This window comes from Lissotriton vulgaris, unplaced genomic scaffold, assembly GCF_964263255.1.
Source record: "Lissotriton vulgaris unplaced genomic scaffold, aLisVul1.2 SCAFFOLD_1678, whole genome shotgun sequence".
Lineage (NCBI taxonomy): Eukaryota > Metazoa > Chordata > Amphibia > Caudata > Salamandridae > Lissotriton > Lissotriton vulgaris.
In genome coordinates this window covers 285,761-306,148 of record NW_028246594.1, presented here as the reverse complement: position 1 = coordinate 306,148, position 20,388 = coordinate 285,761, and the positions used below count along the sequence as shown (strand labels likewise).

The window sequence follows — 20,388 nt, the reverse complement described above, 5'->3', positions numbered from 1 at the left end:
CCAGCTATAATTGCACGCTTCCACCAGGCACACACACCACCAGTTGTCAGTGCACGCTTCCACCAGGCACACACCACCATTCATCACTGCACGCTTTCACCAGGCATACACACCACCAGTTGTCAGTACACACTTCCACTCTGCACACACACCACCTGCCATCATCACCAGTCATCAGTGCATGTTTAGACCATGCACACAAATTACTAGCCGTCAGTGCACACTTTCGACCATGCACACAAATTACTAGCCGTCAGTGCACACTTTTTGCCAGGCATACACGACCAGCTGTTAGTACACGCTTCCACCAGGCAGACACACCACCAGCCGTTAGTGCACACTTTCACCAGGCACACACACCACCAGCCGTTAGTGCACGCTTTCACCAGGCAGACACACAACGGCAGCTGTCGGTGCACGTTTTAACCAACAAACTCCTCCAACCGTCAGTGTACACTTTCACCAATCATACACACCACTAGCCATTAGTGCATGCTTCCTATGAACACATACAGCCAGCTATCATCACCAGTCAGTGCATACTTCCATCATGCACACACACCACTAGCCATTAGTGCACGCTTCCATCAGGCACACATCACCATCCGTTACTGCACTCTTTCACCAGACAGACACACAATGCCAACTGTCATTGCACGTTTTAACAGGCACACTCCTCCAGCCGTCAGTGCACATATTCACCAAACATACACTCCACCAGCTATAATTGCATGCTTCCACCAAGAACATACACCACTAGCCGTCTGTGCACGCTTCCACCAGGCATACACACCACCGGCCATCAGTGCACACTTTCACCAGGCACACACCACCAGCAGTTAGTGAACGCTTTCACTAGGCTAACGCACATCACCAACTGTTAGGGCACGTTTTAACAGGCAGACTCCAGCTGTCAGTGCACGCTTTCACTAGGTAAACACACCACCAGCTATAATTGCATGCTTCCACCAAGCACACACACCACCAGTTGTCAGTGCACGCTTCCACCAGGCACACACCACCATCTGTCACTGCACGCTTTTACAAGGCATACACACCACCAGTTGTCAGTGCACGCTTCCACTCTGCACACACACCACCTGCCATCATCACCAGTCATCAGTGCACGCTTCCACCATGCACACACATTACTAGACGTCAGTGCACGCTTCCACCAGGCAGACACAAACAGCAGTCAGTGCACGCTTTATAGGCTCACACACACAGACACACCATTAGCGTCAGGCATCCACAAGCATCAGGCATTCACAAGCTTCAGGCATCCACAAGCGTCAACAATCCAAAAGTGTCAGACATACCCAAGCGTAAGGCATCCACAAGCATCAGACATCCACAAACATCAGACATTCACAAACATCAGACATCCACAAGCATCAGGCATCCACAAGCATCCACAAGCATCAGACATCCACAGGCATCAGACATCCACAAGCATCAGGCATCAGACATCCAAAAGCATCAGACATCCACAAGCATCACTCATCAGACATCCACAAGCATCAGGCATCCAAAAAGGATCTGGCATGCACAAGCGTCAGGCATCCACAAGCGTCAGGCATCCACAAGCGTCAGGCACCCACAAGCGTCAGGCACCCACAAGCATCAGACATCCACAAACATCAGACATCAGACATCCACAAGCGTCAGGCATCCACAAGCATCAGACATCCACAGGCATCAGGCATCCACAAGCATCAGGCAACCACAAGCGTCAGGCAACCACAAGCGTCAGGCATCCACAAGCGTCAGACATCCACAAGCATCAGACATCCACAAGCATCAGACATCCACAAACATCAGACATCCACAAGCGTCAGGCATCCACAAGCGTCCCTTTCATCAGCTCTCTGCCATCCTCGTTAGCTTCAAATGTTTCTGGTTCCTCACAAGGCCCCTCCAGCTCTTGCCTTGCTACATTTTACATTGCCACAGCACCACTGAACGCGACAGCATCACTCAGCATCACTTAACGCCACAGCATCACTGAATGCCACAGCATCACTCAGCACCACTGAACGCTACAGCATCACTGAACGCTACAGCATCACTCAGCACTACTGAACGCCACAGCATCACTCTGTGCAACCATTCAACAACAACTTGTTCAAATATGTTCTCTCAATGTTTCAAGCTTTATTACAAATGTCACAAAAAGATGTTAATATTTCACTTCTGTTCTTGGATTTTCGTCACAATAAAATGCACTAAACATAATCTCCAGAACAGTTATTTACAAAAGTTTAAGCTATTGCCATAAGTTACAATAACTTCTATTTAAGTATTAATTATAAAAAAAAACAAAAGCCATTGTTATTTATAATATCAATACATCTAAGCCACGTAAATACAACACATATTGCATTACAAATGCTATAGGTGTCACGTTTGCGAAAGTTAAAACTATGGGCATTGTAAATGAAAAAGCTATTCATTTTGCTATTTTCTAAGCCAACACATAAATAAAAAAATGTGTCATTTACATTACCAATAGCTCAAACTTTCCTAATGCGAGACCTATTGCAAATATACTGTCAAAGACTGGCTTTTTATATTTGCCCCTGCACTACTATAGCTACAAATTAAGCACTATAAAAACAAATGGAACAAAGCCATTATTTAGTTGTAGTTTCAGCCAATATTGTAACAACATTTTAATTTTAATTAAAACCACATTATGTATACTTTATATGCTCACCATAACATACACTAACCAAAGGAATATAATCCATGAAGCTGAAAACATTGCGTTAAGCTGCAAAATATTTAGGCCCTTATTTATGAGGCCTTGCGTCAGTTTTGCGCCGCCGGGCCCTTATTTATGAGGCCTTGCGTCAGTTTTGCGCCGCCGGTGCGTCACTTTTTGTGACGCACCAGCGGCGTACAAAATGCGCCTTGTTGCGCCATATTTAAAAAGTGACGCATCTAGGTAGATGCGTCACTTTTTAAACCCCTGCGGAACATTATACCTGCGTCAGGTATAATGTATGCAGAAGGGGCGTTCCCCCGCAAAAAGCCTCGTAATAGTGACGTAGTGAAATCTATGAGATTTCACTGCGTCACTTTTAGGATGCTGTTGCGTCAAAATCTTGCGCCTGCCTCACAGCAGGCGCAAGACTGACGCAAGCCCTTTCACATGGGGCTTTCCCCATGTGAAAGGACGCATTGCTGGAGTTGCGTCACTTTTGTGACACACTCCAGCAATGCGTCACTTTTGCACTTACAGATGGGTCAGAAATACTCACGTATCTGTAAGTCTTTGCGACATGATGCGTCATACATTAAATATGACGCATCATTGGTGGCGCAAGGAGTGCGCAGTGAAAAGTGACGCATCGCTGTTTTCACGCAGCGATGCGTCACTTTTCATAAATGAGGCCCTTAGAACCTAGGCACTTTTTTCGCTTGCCAAAATCAGTACTACTAAAAACATTTGTAGCTACTTTTTTGAACATGTAAAGAAAGAAAAAAAGCAGTTTTGTGTTCAGAAAAAACATTATGTTTTACACTATAAGCTTTAAACAATTTAAATAAACAATTTTACATACGTTCATTTTGTAACTGGGCTAAGCTATTGTAATGTTTTTACCAGTTGGAAACGAAACCACAACAGGATACTTTAGTGCTTTAAACTGCGTCGTAAATATTGTAATCTGTTGCCTGGCAGCATCTGTGAGATGCAAATCAACTAACAGCAGGGAGCTAAGCTCCGGAAAAAAAATGGAAGTCACTGCTGAAGTAAGGGGTAAAAACATAACTCCCCCTTCGCATATGTTTAAAAGCACGGAAAATGCTATTACTTTGTAGCCGTCAAAATAAATAAAAATGTAATGTTTGCCTATATTTTACAAAGAGAACGGACCCAGGAAACTCCGTCAAAAGCCATAAAATATATCACCAAAAAAAGATTTACATTAAAACATTAGCTTTACTTAAAATACTGTTGGCCTGGCCCCTTGCCCCTATGCGTATTAGTGTCACTGCGCCTGCTGCACCACTAATGCATACATGTAAATCGTCAGTGTGAACTATGCCCATGCTGTTAATAGGATCTCTGCTAATATTACAAGTAACAATTTAATAACAGCCCCAGCAACACTAACAATACATATTAAGTCCAGTAAACTCAGCTGTCAAACAGCAAGTATTAAATGGTAATTAATCTAATAAATAGGTATATTTTAGCCTTTAAAGCACTAGTCCGGGCCATTCCTACAGTGTTAAATATTAAGGGACACCACCACATCACTCAGGGACACCACCACATCACTCAGGGACACCATCAAACCACTCAGGGACACCACCACATCACTCAGGGACACAACTACATCACTCAGGGACACCACTACATCATCACTCAGGGACACCACCACAGCACTCAGGGACACCACCACAGCACTCAGGGACACCACCACAGTACTGAGGGACACCAGCACAGCACTCAGGGACACCACCACATCACTGATGTACACCACCACATCACTCAGGGACACCACCGCATCACTCAGGGACACCATTACATCTCTCATGAACACCACCACATCACTCCAGGACACCACCACATCACTCTGGGACACCACCACATCACTGATGTACACCACCACATCACTCCGGGACACCACCACATCACTCAAGGACACCAGCACATCACTCAGGGAAACCACCACATCACTCGGGGACACCACCACATCACTCAGGGACACCACCACATCACTCTGGGACACCACCACATCACTCTGGGACACCACCACATCACTCTGGTACTCCACCACATCACTCTAATACACCACCACATCACTCAGCCCAACCACATCATCACTCAGCACCACAACAGCATCACTCAGCACCACAACAGCACTGTCCTTGCTTGCTAACAACAGCATTGCCATAGCCAATAGGACTCGCATTAGGAAAGTGTAAGCTATTGGCTTTGTAAATAACAATGCTATTAATTTATATATTTTCAAAGCCAACAGATATTTTAAAAAACTGTCATTTACAATACCAATAGCTCACACTTTCCTCATGCAAGACCTATTGCATTGCAAATGCTTGTTTTGTATTATCACCCATGCACCTTTTCAGCCCCGTCACATGCCTTTTCTCTACTCTGGCTTCCAGGCCCTGGCTGGAGCCATAAGTGCTGCCTGAATGACTATTCAGCTTCCCTGGTCACCTTATGTGCATCCTATTCCTTTCAGTTGATTTTGAACCTTTATTGAATTTGTTTGCTTCTGGTAACACTATTTAGTGGCATTCAATTATGATGTAGTGCCCCATGGGTTTCCATGCTTAGAATTTTACTTTTTAGGCTAGGTATGGTACCATGTACAGTTATAAACTTTTTACCATGAAGAGTGCATGAAGTGTGTCTGGTCATTGCTCAGTAGATAGGACTTTTCTAACATTAATGTTAGTCTCTATTGCTCATAAATTGCACCGCCTTATTTAGAGTTTGTGGGGCAAATTCTACATCAGCCACTTACAACCGTAGCCAGGGTATTGGATGAAAACCTGCGGGTGCTCATTACTCAGATAAAGTGGCTGTCTCGCCATTGGCTTAGAACTATTTCTGCAAAGATAGGAAGTCTTCTGGGATAGGGTTTTTAGGGTAAAGGGCAAATGCTGGGCGCTCAGCTATCGCAGGTATATGTCACAATTTGTTATAGGGTGGTGCAAGAGGGCGAGGGGAAAAGCCCTATAACCCCTCCACGGTAGTGTGTTGAGGTCAACACAATGAGACACAAATGCAAAATGCCCCCTGCACTCAAGGATATAGTAAACCAAAATGTGTGTCCTTGTGGACACCAAAGTAATACAGTCACAGCAGCTGGAGAAAATTGACAATGTCTTGAAAGTAAATATTGGTTTAATACTCTAATAGGCAAGCCGACACGTGTTTCGTCGCAATGGAATTTAATTTCCGCGACTCCTCAGGGCTCACGTAGTTTTTGCGCCCCCTGTAAGGTCACTAAGCCGGTGATAATTCCGACCCGGCTGGTCTCTGGACCTGGTGGATGTCGTGGCCCCAGATGTAGGACACACGTCTTAAAATTCAACAAAAAGGAAAGACTCGAATATGAGTTTTTAGTTGATCCTGTTTAAGCTTAGATTCAGCGAAGCACCGATGTCTGAAAGTCCGTTTGGTCTGTAAAAGAGGATGCACAGTCCCGCAGGTCAGTAGGTCAGTGAAGCGTCTTCGAGGAGCAAGTCCACTCCCGAAGTGTAAGAGTCCCGGTTAAGGGAGTCCATAGTGGTAAGGGAGCTGCGGGATGCGTGCTGCCGGTTGCCGTGTTCCTGGTATGAACCACTTCACTGACCTACTGACCTGCGGGACTGTGCGTCCTCTTTTACAGACCAAACAGACTTTCAGACATCGGCGCTTCACTGAATCCAAGCTTAAACAGGGTCAACTAAAAACTCATATTCAAGACTTTCCTTTTTGTTGAATTTTGAGACGTGTGTCCTACATCTGGCTGGCCCATAAGAGTATTAAATGAAGGTCTATTTCTGCAAAGATGTCAATGCTCTCCGAAACTCTATTAGAAAACTAGGGGGCTAGTATTGCCCTCCAAAGTGGAGGATAAATGTCAGTATGCACACATCTTGTCCCCGTAACATGACTGGGAGAGGGGAGGATGTTTTTCTAGATGCTGTGGATGCTAGACATATTTTCTGGAAAGCCTGTTCTTGGCTGTCTTTTGTGGAGTTACTGAGACAGGCATCGGGGCGAACCAGTCACCCTGACATTGTTAGATGTCCATCACTATGTTTGATGAGTTCAAACAGATCTTTTTAGCAGGGGTCATAAGAAGTTAAACAATGTTTCTGTGTTTTGTTTGATTGTGTTAGAAAGAATTGACATAACACTCGTATGTTATGCAGAGAAATACTGTTTTGCATTCACATTTATCAACAAGGAGCATGGAAAGTTTCATTTTGTATCCTGAATATGAAGGTTTATGAAATGTATTTGAACCTTGGAATGTTGGTAGCTCCATTGAAAACAATGGAGTGCTCTGGGCTTTTAATGACTGGTATAAGCCAGGAGTTCCAACATTCCAATGTTTCTTTGTTCACAGCTCTGGCTGTGAACAAAGGCTTCAGGGAGCCTGAGGGGATTTCAATCCCCTCTCGCTCCCTGAAGGCTTTTTTTTATTTGTTAGAACATTCTGCCCTCTAGTGGCAGAATGTTCTAATAGTCTTATAGCCCTTACCAGCTTTTAAAGTCCCTCTGCTTTGTTAAAGTCCCTCGCCTTCGGCTCGGGCCTTTAATGATGCGGCTGGCCTTTAATAACCGGTATAGCCTGCTACGGCGGACTATAAGGCTATGTTATAAAATTCTGTCAATGGAATGGCGTCTTTGTTCTGATGAATGGCATCCACAGTGAGGTTCTAAAACATAGAATTAGGTTAGGTTAGCTCTCATGAGTGTAGCCCGGGTCAATTTAGGTGAAGTGTAATACTCATAGAGCAGAACTTTACATCCAAAGAGTTTTCTGATTTCTAGAACCACCGGTGACACACAGGTCACTCCTAACCAGACCTATTCAAGTGGTCTGAGATGTTTTGAAAGTAGTCGAAACTGGGGATACTGTAATCTCCAGAACTCTGACCTCAGCAGAGATGGAGTAACTACATTAAAGTGGTCCAGGGAAAATGGGGATGGCCAGGAAGCTGTGGTGTATATTGACCTTTTCCAAGCATGTGAAAGGTACCTAAAATGTGGAACTCCGGAGATCATCACTCCCACCCACAACTGTTACTTCAGTTTTATGTACATTGATATAGTTCCATAAATGCAAGGGGGGAAATCTTCACTATTCAGGCTGAAGACCAGAATATTTCCCTGTGCTTTCTGAAAGCATAATGACTTATTTTATATGGAGCAAAACTCTGCTTTAATGACAAGGGAAATGTCGCTCTTTAGTTTTACAATCTAGTTCCAACTTTGGGTTGTAGTGGCTCTCCCCCCATAATGATCACTGGGTTTTCATTTCCTTTGGCCTGTAAGATCAATTCGTCCTTTGAGCATTTCTAACCGTAGCACCCATCTTCCTGCATCTTTATTCCTTCCCTCAAAATGTTTGCAACTACTCATGGCATCAAATGTGTACCAATATCTTTGTGTCCAGGCCTCTCATGTGAGTGACCCAGAGCAGATTGGGTTTGTGACACCTCTTGTCTCCATGCACAATGAATATCTGTGGTGTATGCCCTTCATAAAGAAGAAAGTGTAACCTTCTACTAAGTTATATGATGTCTGTGTGAGTTTTCCTGTGATGCCTTGAAACTATTTCGTTACTGCAAGACACCTGTATCATGAATGTTTGTACATTCCCATGATTTCATTTCATTTTTCTGCAAGTCAGTCTTTTGAGTTAACCTCTCCTTTCTCTCGTATTACAGTGATTCTTCCTACGCCCAAGCAGTCCATGATCTCTCATCCCTTGTGCGCCAAAGAATTTACAACTTTCCTTACCACAATGATCTTATTTACTACCTAAGCCCACAAGGCTACCGCTTTCGTAGAGCCTGTAGAATAGCCCACCTCCATACAGGTAACAGTAATGCGCGTTCTCATATTTGACATTCATATGTTTTGCCCACTGTTTTGTGATTCTGATCTTACAATTAACTGTGTTATTGACTATTGAAGATATTACTTTAAAAAAAAAACTATACCTCACTGATAATCGCACATCTTTAACTTATGTCTTGGTTGTGTACATAGATTTCTTTGCTGGTTCTTACAGTGTTCCCAAACGTTTATTTTGAAAACCTTGGAAACTCATCCGAATCCTTCTAACTTTCCCAAGCTCTGTGCATTCTTTTCAATATCTTCTTCACAAAAGGGGGCGCGCGTTAGTAATGCCTCCCTTCCCACCACCTTACAAACCCCCTTGGACTCTATACATCAGGTTTATTTTAAGTCCCACCAAAGACAATAAAACCAAATCCCTCAGCGATTTGGACTCATCCACACCTAAGCCATTCTAACCCTAGCTAACAAGCATCACCCTTGCCTCTGAGGCCATTCTAAAGACCTTCAACAATCCTGTAATAATCCCCACGCAGGATAAGCTTCTTTCCAGAATAATTATCACTTGTCAGCATCTGCTCCGTAGATGACTTTGCATGGTTTTTGAAAAAACAGGATTACAATTGGTGCACAACTTAAGCAATACAAGGAACTCTGCCAATTTATTGATATGTTGGGTCAATGCCAGGCTGTACAAAAACAACACTTGCCACCATCAGTCCTGACATCATGGTACACAGGCGAGAAGCTCTCTGCTCTTTAGTGATATGTTTGCAGCATTAAACCAAGTTGTGGACAATTTCCTGTACACAAAATCCCGAATCCAATCCAGAATCACAGAACAGAATCCAAGATTATGCGGGCACTGAAGTTATTTACTGAAATCAATAATGAATCTTCCACTAGAGAAAATAATCCTTCTTCTTGTACTCCTTAGTAGTAGCATGTAACATCTCCAAGGCCGTCCTCCCACAAAGGTTTACGTGCCGACAATAATAGTCCTCTTCAGAAAACACCTCCCATCAAGTTCTACATTGATGACAGATGATCTACTTCAAAATCACCAACCTCCTAAGCTCCTCCTCTTGATGGCAAAATGCAATATCTGAAGCAGCTTTTCCACAGTCAGCGATTTGGATGGGACTGCAGTCTTCACCATGACAGCATCTGAAATCAAAATGCAAGATCTGATTGAGTTCATACATTTAACCTGGATAGGAACTCCTTCAGCCACTAAGATGCCTACATTTTTGGTTCCAAGCGGAAAACAACACGTTTCTTCTATTCAGTAGGGAGCTGCACATATTCAATACAAGATTGCCTATATACATAGGGCCCGATTGACAGAACTAATTTAAGACAAAATCCTAAACTTACTACTTTTGGTATTCACAGAAGTTAGGATTTTTTCTTAAGACAGACTTAAGTTAGGATTCTTTCTAAAGTCTGTCTTAAGTCTGTCTTTAGACAAAATCCTAACTTCTGTGAATACCAAAAGTAGTAAGTTTAGGATTTTGTCTTTAGTTAGTTCTGTGAATCAGCCCCAGTCTGTGGCTGCCATTTTAGTTGAGATTTGCTCTCTTAAGTGCATGTAATTAAATGACTATTCAGATGCAATTGAGACAATAAAAGTGAAGGAAAACAGACCAATAGAATGTATTAAGCTACAACTAATGGGCTAATAAGTAAGAAAATGAGAACCAGGCTGTTTCACAGCCAGGCAGAAGATGCTGGGCCAGGACGCTTCAAGAAAATGACTGACGGATTATTAATCACATTTAAGCATCAGGTAGAAAATGTTACAAAGCCAGGTATTGCCTCTGCAAAAGCGAGAAGTAGTGAAGCTGGTCTGCAAACAGCTCTCTTTTAACACAGACCTTTGTGAATCAGACCTCAAACTCAAAGCAGATATATTTTTATTTGAATCCATCTGCACATTCATAGTGTCTTTGGATGTTTAGTCTGAAAACATTCTAAAGCTAACAAAAGGTGATGAAAACTGAATTAGTTAATAATACCTTGAATTGTTTGCATGTGGTGGCTACTGATCTCAGATGGAAAGGTGGTGTGATTTGATTCCAAAACAAAGGACAATACTAGTGTGTACTGCTGCCTCCACAGTAATATATGACTTCAAGGCCATTTGGATGGTTTCTTTAATCAGGCAATTGGCCAGTTCCACCTGGCTTTTGCATTGTGGGTGATATAAAGAGAATTTCACATTCTCTATGCCAGGACTCCAACAAGCGGTTCTGTTTTGTTGCCTTCTTCTATTCTTTTGCACTGACATTCAACTGAAATAAGGCTGCAGGTCTGATTCACGAAGAACAAGCCTCAATTCGGAATGCCTTAGATTGACTTTTTCTGCTAGTATTGCAGACTAGCAGAACAGTTTTTTCACACAGAATCATCACTGCAATGTGTCAAGACAGCTACTGTGCTGGAGAAGCCTCTTTAGATGGTTCTTATGGCAGCAATGTGTAATGATCTGCGTCCCGTGCTCACCTGTATATGCCTGGCTTGGAGTTGTGATTTCTTCAATGTCCCACATGTGTTTGAACCTTCCACTTCTGAGGAAGTCGATGGTGTTTGACGGGTGTGGGTGATGCTTGGTGTGAGGCTAAGTGGGTATGACACTTGAACTTGGGAAACACACAAGTTGAGTTAAAACAATCTACATGCTTTAGAATGCAAAAAGACTCTCTGAAGGTTCTCAATAGTGGCGACTATTGTAATGACGAGACAACAGCAGAAGGTGAAGGAAGGGACTAATTTTATTCAAGGCAAGACACGGAATGCCCGTTAGAGTAACGGCTTCCACTAACTGAATCTGAACGTTCTAAACGTGAGCACAGCTCGTAGGACGGGAACAGGGAAGTGACAAGACAGGGTGAGAAGTGATGGCATGTTACATCTTCTCCCGTTTAAAAAAAACAACTCTGGAATACATTGTTTTAAAATAAGCAAGGAAAACATTTTTTGCTTTCCATAAGATGAGCTAATACATTGCATAATCCTTAAATCTTATTGGCGGAACAATTATTCTCCTATCACGAATGGTATGAACAAGAACAGTATCCACACCAGGAAGAGATACTCTGGGAATATCGTCAATAGACACAGGATTAGTGTTATCCCCACATGTTCCACCCATGCACGACTCATCAGAGGACACCAGACCATCATTCTGCAATCCACTAGGCCTGCTCACCGGCTCACAGATCCTGCTTCTGGCAACCTTCGAACCATTCTACCATTGACCATTGTCAGGAAGAATGGAAGTACCCTTTGTCTTGACCACACGCCTAGGTTCACTATACTTGCTCATGTTGGCACTCTTCCTGGCATACTTCACTCTCACCACATCACCTTCCTTCACGGACATCTTTCGTACAACATTCCTTGTGTCATAATTTGTGCGCATGCGCTTCGGGTCGCTCATCCACCGGACTTCTCATCCTGCTCTCACTCTCTTTGTGGGTCTCATTTTCCCATTTTTTCGAAGCCAATGACTAATGTGGTTGCAAACGTGTGATCGCTGCCCTACCCCTGATGAGTTCATATGGGGTTCTACTAGTGGCACTGTGGGGGGGTAATACGGTATGACCACATACTAGTGTGTACTGCTGCCTCCACAGGAATATGTTTCTTCAAGGCCATTTGGATGGTTTCTTTAATCAGGCAATTGGCCAGTTCCTCCTGGCTATTGCATTATGGGTGATATAAAGAGAATTTTACATTCTCTATGCCATTTTTTTAAAGAATGAGACTAACTCAGAGGTCACAAACTGCACACTGTTGTCGGAGACAAGCTGATGAGGAAAACCTTCCCTGCAAAACAACTCCTTCAAGAAGTCAATTACCTCATGTGTGGTGGGTTGAGACACAAATTTGACTTCCACCCACTTGCTAAAATAATCAATCAACACTATGGCATAGCGTAATTCTAGACTCAAAGCATTCATGGGACCTATGAAGTCGATGCCGACTTTGATCCATGGACCTTCTGGTAGTTCAACGGAGGTCATGGGGCAATGGCGTGTTGTCAAAGTTTTGTCAGCTTCATTGCAAATTGAGCAGTGAATAACAAACACATCAACGTCACGATCCATGGAGGGCCCACAGTACCTTTCCCTCAACCTCTGTTTGGTGCCTGTCATTCCTACATGCCCTTCGTGGGCTAAAGCCACCAAGTTGCACCCCGGAGAATGGTATCATCGACAACACCAATATCATCCTTAATTTTCCAGTAGGGTCTGAGTGCTTCGTCAAGTGACCTTTCACGTGGCCAACCTTTGATCACATATTTTTTAATTGCTTCCAACACTGTGTCATCTTATATAGCTTCTAATCATTCTGATTTAGTAATGGTACCATTGGATTCATTACCTTCAAATAAGCATGCAACAAGTACATCTTCATATTCATCCATTTCGCATTCAGAATCATCCTCACATGGGGCCGTGACAAGTAATCTGCTGATATGTTCACTCGGCCGGGAATGTATTCCATCCTAACTTGATGCTCCTGCAATTTGCATGCCAACTTCGCCATTCTTGTCGAAAGCTGGCTGGCACCCTTTCCCTCAAGTATACTGACCAACGGTTTGTGGTCAGTACGGATGGTGAATTCCTAGCCCCACAGTAAACTTTTAAACTTTGTGACAGCCCAAACACAAGCCCAACAATTCACGTTCAATTACTGAGTACTTTGTCTCTGGGCCCCATAACTTCCTGGATGCAAATGCAATGATTTTCTCCCCTTTCTCAGTCATGTGGCTAAGCACATCCCCCAACCCGATTTGGCTGGCATCTGTTGTTACAGTGCTTTTCAAATTATTGTCGATTGACTGGAGAGACTGTGCTTGCTCAAGTTCCATCTTAATGGTCTTTATGCTTCCTTCACATTCTTCATCCAAAATGAATTCCGCATCCTTCTTTACCATTTTCCGAAGCGGTTCAACCCTGGCCACATAATTTTGTATGAATTTGGAATGGAATTCACACACAACCAAGAAAGATGCAAGTGCTTCCTTATTTTTGGGATTTGGTGAACAGGAAATTGCAGAAATCAAGGACGGTTTGGGTCATACGCCATTTCCATCGATGAGATGTCCCAAGTACTCAACGGTTTCTTTTAGGTATTTTCACTTATCTTTTTGTAATGTGAGACCACTGTCCTGAATCCTCTGAAAAACTTTCCTCAGGATGATCAGGTGTTCCTCTTCTGTCTTGCTGTGAATCAGAACATTGTCCTAGAACGATCTAACTCCTTCCATGCCGTTGAACAACTGGTTCATTGTACGTTGAAATACAGCTGATGCCGAACACAACCTGAAAGGCAACCTGTGGAATTGATACGCTCTTTACAGTGTGATGAACGCTATATATTTCTTTGATTCATCTTGCAATTGTATTTTATGGTAGGTGGTGCTGAAGTATAGTGTCGTAAAAATCTTTTTTTTATTCATTTTTTTATTAATTTTGATAACAGAGGTACAAAACAAGTCAGTATTTGAACAATCATACATTTCGGCGGAGATGTAAGAAGTAGCAGTCAAGATAATGTGCAGTAATTGGGGCAGTTACAAGTACGCATCCATAATCAATTATGTGAGAAAGGCGTTCTTCAGCATTCTCTTATAAAACATCTCCCTTAGGTAGCGTAAAGGTACATATCACATCGTTAACATCACAGTGTATTATCATAGCATATATACCATTCCTTGGGGGACAGTGCAGAGATGGAGCTAAAAGAGGGTTCTAAAGTGGCTAAGGACAACATGTTTCGTCGTATAAGTGCATCCCATGTGTGGAATGTATTGGACTGCTGACTAGTTGTCCCCATCGATCTACACACAGGTATGATGGCCCATCACCCCAGTTGGAGAAAGCAAATAGGAATCAGTACAGCAAATTTTGAGTGTTCAAACAGCCGGAGTCTACGGGGTGTCCGTGCCTGCATGTGGAAGTAAGTAGCATGTCAGGGTGCCCAAATACTGTCGGCCTTGAAGTTGGTGGTAGCAACTCGGCATACGTCGCCAGTTGTTCCTGACAATAAACAAGATCATTTAGCCAATCCTTAAATTTGGGCGCTCTCCCTCTGCCCCATCTGCATGCCACTCGACGTTTAGTCAGGAGGAGCGCAATCGCCGTGCATTTCCGGTGTACCGCTTGGAGCGGCTTTACATATCCCAGAAGTGCTAGTACCGGGGAGGGGGCAATCTCTATGCTGATCATGTCAGACAAGGCTGTAAAAACTTGCATCCAGTAGCCATGTACCTCCTCACATGCCCAAGCCAAATGAAGAAAATCAGCTCCGGGAGCATGACATCGATCGCACGTATCGCAAGTGGTGTCTATACATGCTTGCGGGGGTGAAGTACAACCGGTGAAGATACCTATAATGGATAATTCTAAGCCTGCTGCTCGCTGAAATGTGCTCCGTTTGTTGTGTACAAAAGTCCCATTGTCTGTCTGTCAGCTCTGTCCACAGTTCCTGGTTCCTTTTTGCCCTTGCTCCTGGGGGATCAAACTCCCGCAGCCCTTGGACGGTTTTATAGATAGTCGATACTAATTTCTTGGCTGTCCCCCCTAACAGGATTCTGTGCAGTGGCATAAAAGTGGGAGGTTCATTAGGAAAGTCAATGGTGAGCGCTTTGAGGCCCTGTTGAAGCCTAATGTATAAGAAGAAATCTAGTGGGGACTGCTGTGTATCCATGAACATTTGCTCCTGGGTTTTAAACGTACCGTCATGGTAAAGGTCCCCCCACATCCTAAGTTTAATGCGTTCCAATAGTTTATGAAAAATCGCCTCCTGTAGCAAAGGAATGGCAGGGTGGTAGACTAATGGTAGTAGGGGTGACTATAGCAATGGTGTATCTAGCATGTCACATAGCTGGGACCAAGCAATGTTCACGCTCATTACCGTTGTCGATGTCCTATCTCTGCCCTGTAGTTGGAGATACAATGCGCCCTCTATAGGAACTGGGTGCACCTGCCAATGCTCTGCTGCTGTTTGGGGCATATACCGGGGCTGGTGCACCCAATAAAATGCATAGTGTGCTTGCGCACTATAGTAGTACAGCTGAAAATCGGGCACCCCGAACCCTCCCTGTGAATATGGTCGTGTCATAACCTCCCATTTCAGTCTTGGGTTCTTCCCACCCCAAACTAGTCGAATCAATTCAGTCTTTAATCTTTGAAAAAAATTCTTTCCAGGGTAAAAAGGGATATTAAGGAATAGAAATAGCAGTTTTGGTAATATTACCTTTTTTTTTAAGGAAGGCTCTACCTGCCATAGACAGAAGCAGAGCTATCCAGCGTGTGACAATATCGACGATATGGACCATAGCTGTTCCATAATTGGCCCGCATCAGTTCCTCTCTGTCCTTAGATATGCAAATCCCCAGATATTTAAATTCATCATCTCCCCAGGGTATAGGGTAATCCATAGGGAACTTAACTGTCGCCGTTGTGAGGGGAAAGCAGCACGACTTGCTTCAATTTATTTGAACTCCAGAGAGTCTACTAAATGTTATAAATTCCCTGAGAATAGTGTTCATGTTCTGCTGGGGGTCCCTGATATATAATGTTATATCAGCTGCGTATATAGAGACTAAAATTTGTCGTAAGTTGCACTGCAGAGCCTTGTCATTAATGCGTGGTCTCAGTTTGGCCGCCAACGGCTCCACTGCAATCGCAACAAGTAGGGGCGATAGTGGGCATCCCTGTCTAGTGCCTCTTGTTATAGGTATGTCCTGTGATATTTTCCCGTTAATCACTACCTTGGCTGCAGGCGATTCGTACAGTAGCCTGATCCAGGCAAGGAATATGGGGGGGAATCCCATGCGTTCCATGACCGCAAACACATAGTCCCATTCCAGGGAATCAAATGCCTTCGTAGCATCGAGGAATATGGCCGCCATGGGTAATTCTTCAGATACGGTATTCAAGACTGTAAAAAAGGTCCTCAAATTGTACGACGTTGCCCGACCAGGCACAATGCCTGATTGGTCTGGTAGTATTAAATTCTCCATGAGGAGATTCAGGCGCGTGGCTATGAGTTTAGCTAAAATTTTAACATCAGTATTAAGCAAAGATAAGGGTCTATATGAGTCACACTGCTGTGAGGATTTCCCTGGCTTTAAGAGCGATGTTATTAAAGCCATTCTCATGGAAGGGGGGTAGGTGGCCCACCTCAAGGGCATCCTCATACACTTCGCACAGCACAGGGGCCATAAACTCAATGTACGTTTTATAAAATTCTATGGGGATGCCATCGGAACCGGTGGCCTTTCCCGATTGCATATGCATTATGGTGTCTCTCACTTCGTCTAGTTCGAATGGGGTGCTTAGAAAGCGCTGTTGTGTGTCACTTAGCCACGCCAATGACATGTCCGCTAGATAGTCAGTAAGGTCTAGTTAGGCCGTCCTGGTGGAGGCATATAATTTGGTATAGTGAGTCGTAAAGGCATTTAGGATATTTGCCGTGTCCTGATATAATTTCCCGTCCTCTCCCTCTATTTCAAGCACTACGTTCATTAGCCTTGTTATTTTCATCATTGCAGCTAGCGCTTTCCCAGGACGCTCCCCCTCTCCATAATGACGTGCCAACCAATATCTGCCCTTAAATTTTGATTCCCTGGTAGCCTCTGCGGTATATTCCGTCAGTTTTTCCCTGATTTGAGCGCGCGTGTCTACTGTGGGTTGTGATGCTAGGGACCTCTCCAACCGTTTCAAATCGTGTTCTGAATTGGCGAGTGTATTCTGTACGCTTTTTAGGACTATAGAGCCTTTTGATATGCAGATCCCTCCCAGCGTAACCTTAAAAGCCTCCCAAATCACCTTGACACTGTCTACAGACCCTTTATTGCATTGGAAAAAATCCAACACATCATCCCGGAGCTCCTCCTGAATACTTGCATCCAGCAGCATTGTGGGTTGCAGTCTCCATAGGGTTTTTAGGGGGCCCAAGTCCTCTGCAGCCAAGGTTAGCTTCACTGGGGCATGATCTGAGTAGGTTTTGGCCAGGTGTTGCACTCTAGTGATCATTGGACATAACTCCCGTGACATGAATACATAATCCAGCCGTGCCCAGGATGCGGCATACGCAGTAGTGTGTGTACCTTCCCGTATGTCTGGGTGCAGATGCCTTCAAGTGTCTGCTAACTCATATTCTTGCAATATCGCTCGCAGTTCAGTGCGTGACTTGGTAAAGTGATGTGGGGCGGATGTGATCTGTCTATCGCTGGATTGCAGGTTAGGTTAAAATCTCCTCCCCATATTAGGTGATCGGGGAATGTGACCAAGATAGCAGCCCATAAGTCCGTAAAGAAGCGGGGGTCATCAATATTCGGGCCATAGCAACATATGAAAGTTAATGAGATGTGAACTAAACGTCCCCATGTTATCCAATATCTCCCAAATGGGTCACTTTTACTGCCCATCACTTTAAACTGTACACCTTTTTTTATTATTATCGCCGCGCCTCTAGAGTAGGAAGAGTACAAGGCGAACACCCTGTGTTCCGCCCATCTACCAGCAAAGGTATTGCTGATGTTTGTGGTAGAGTGTGTTTCTTGCAGATAGGCCATGTGTATGTTGTGTCTGTCTAGATACGATAGTATTTGGCGTTTCTTACGTGGGTCCCCTAGCCCTCGCACATTCCAAGTGATAACGTTTAACTCAGTCAGCCCCATTGCAGTGTTCGGGTGTTGCTGCTAAACTGCATGTGTGTTGGGTTACCGAGAGTAAGCCTTTCTTGTCATCACATAAGTAGATTCAAAGTCTTATAACATGGAGCACACTGCACTGGCCCCATCCCAGGACTTCAACGATTGATCTCCGACCGAAGCATACATGTCGTGTAAATATAGAACATTGTACCATACAACAATCCTCCCTCCCACCCTCTCCCAACGTTTCCCTTGCATGACGGGAATCGACATCCCAACTAAATGTACTAAATAATAAAAGACCAATGATAGGACTTATCGTACAGTCAGGTACCTTGACCCTCCGTCCCCTAATCCCACCATTCTCCCACTGAAGCATCCCTAACTTGCCAGTACAATTTCCCCACCCCCCACCCTGAACCCATTAAAACAACCCCATAGAGTCTCAAAGTCACAAACAAAAATGGGGGGGAACTCCCGCGGGGGTATTACCAGAGGGAGCTACACTGTCACCTCCCGCGCCTCAAGCCCCGCTACCTGGGTGACCTCTGGGCTTGGTCTGAGGCGGGGAGGCGGGCCTGGAATACATTACCACTGACGAAGTTGCACACCACCGAAGTGGTACAGTCATCCGGTGTCCCCGACCCCGGCATAGGTCACAGGCGAAGGTCTGCATCCATCAGAGTTTTTGAGCCAGCGCACGGCCCCTATGCTGCAGAATCCAAGTACTAGGCCCCTTGGTCGACATCCAGGGCATCCTAGCGGTGTGCAGGGTTACCTCTGTCGCCATTCCGTGGCGGTCTTCTTATAGCTCGTAGATAGTCTTCCATCTGCCGGGGGTTGGTGAAATATCGCTGTCGTCCTTGGTGTGTTACTCATAGACGTGCAGGGTACAGCAGAGCGTAATCAATTTGGGCTGCACGCAGTTTCTTTTTCACCTCAATAAACTTGTGCCTCTCCTCCTGCACCATCGGTGTGAAGTCAGGATATATTGAGAAGGATAGCCCATCATATGACAAGCTCTTTCGGGTGCCCGCTGTCCTTAGGGCCACGTCTCGGTCTCGGTAGTTCAATAGACACGCAATTATGGGCCATTATGGGCCGCGGCGGGGCTCCAGGTTTGGAGCGTGGCCCAATAGATCGGTGTGCCCTCTCAACTATGAACTGTGAAGAGAAAGCTTTAGAGCCAATTGTAGCAAGCAGAAGTTTTTCAATGTAGTCCTCCATACTCCCAGTGTTGGTGGATTCTGGAATATTCGTCACATGTATGTTATTGCGCCGGCTGCGGGCTTCCAAGTCCTCGTTTTAAGCTGCAATCACTCTTAGGAGGTTGTTCATTCTTGCCAGCTGTGTCGTGTGAGTTGCTGTGATATCATCACTGTCAGAAATGCGTTGTTCTGCTTCTGCAATCCGCCCATCATGGAGGTCCAGCTTGTGGGTAATGGCGTCCATCCTGGAAGACATGCGGTCTCCCTTATCTACCACTGTAGCAAATCCCTGTCGCATCTCCAACAGTATTTGCTGCATGTCCATGTCCGGTGTTACTTGATTGCCTCTGGCTTCTTCTGCTCTGCTCAGGCCACTAGCACTCGCTGTTGTTTTCGGGCCTTTTTTCGTTGTGGTGTTAAAACTGAGCTTGGGTTGGCGGGTATCCTGTTTACCCATAATGTCGCCTCTGTCTGTGATCTCCCAGACTACTCATGCCAGCCGCCCTTCTTATCGCCGTTTCTGTTGCCCATTCAACACAATAGCGCGGTCTTCGCTATTACAGACGTCACTGTCCTATTGCACAATGCAACTTAGAGTGCTGTTGCTTTGGAGCTGATGTGTGTGGGCCCATTCCAGGGGATGTCCATGGTGTAATGCGTGCAGTTTGCGGGTCTTAAAGAGCGTAATTCCGCCGCGATTTCTATCAGCGCCAGCCAATTACAAAAGTTTTAATGTACCCCTTTAGAACAGTGCTTATGGAGTGATGTTCAGCTTGCACTGTGTCCCGGCAGGTGGCGGCGAAGAGAAGGTGCTAGTGAGGTGATCTCTATGCCCTTTGAAGTCAGCCACGGGCCTTGTTTAACCGCTGAGGGTGGGGGAATAGTCTCTTATCTCCACTGCCCTTGCATGTGCTGGCTAGACGTTTGACTCTCGAGCGGCGAGG

General features: G+C 44.6%; 1 protein-coding gene across 2 annotated transcripts in view; it reads left to right on the top strand.

Moving 5' to 3' along the window:
• LOC147665849 (cytochrome P450 4B1-like) overlaps positions 1 to 20,388 on the top strand; it is a 298,070-nt gene that overhangs the window by 141,459 nt on the left and 136,223 nt on the right. For both annotated transcript variants that reach the window (XM_086949460.1, XM_086949461.1), the window contains one exon: positions 8,428 to 8,579. In XM_086949460.1, the coding sequence (XP_086805586.1) occupies positions 8,428 to 8,579 (152 nt within the window). The remainder of the gene's footprint in view (positions 1 to 8,427; positions 8,580 to 20,388) is intronic.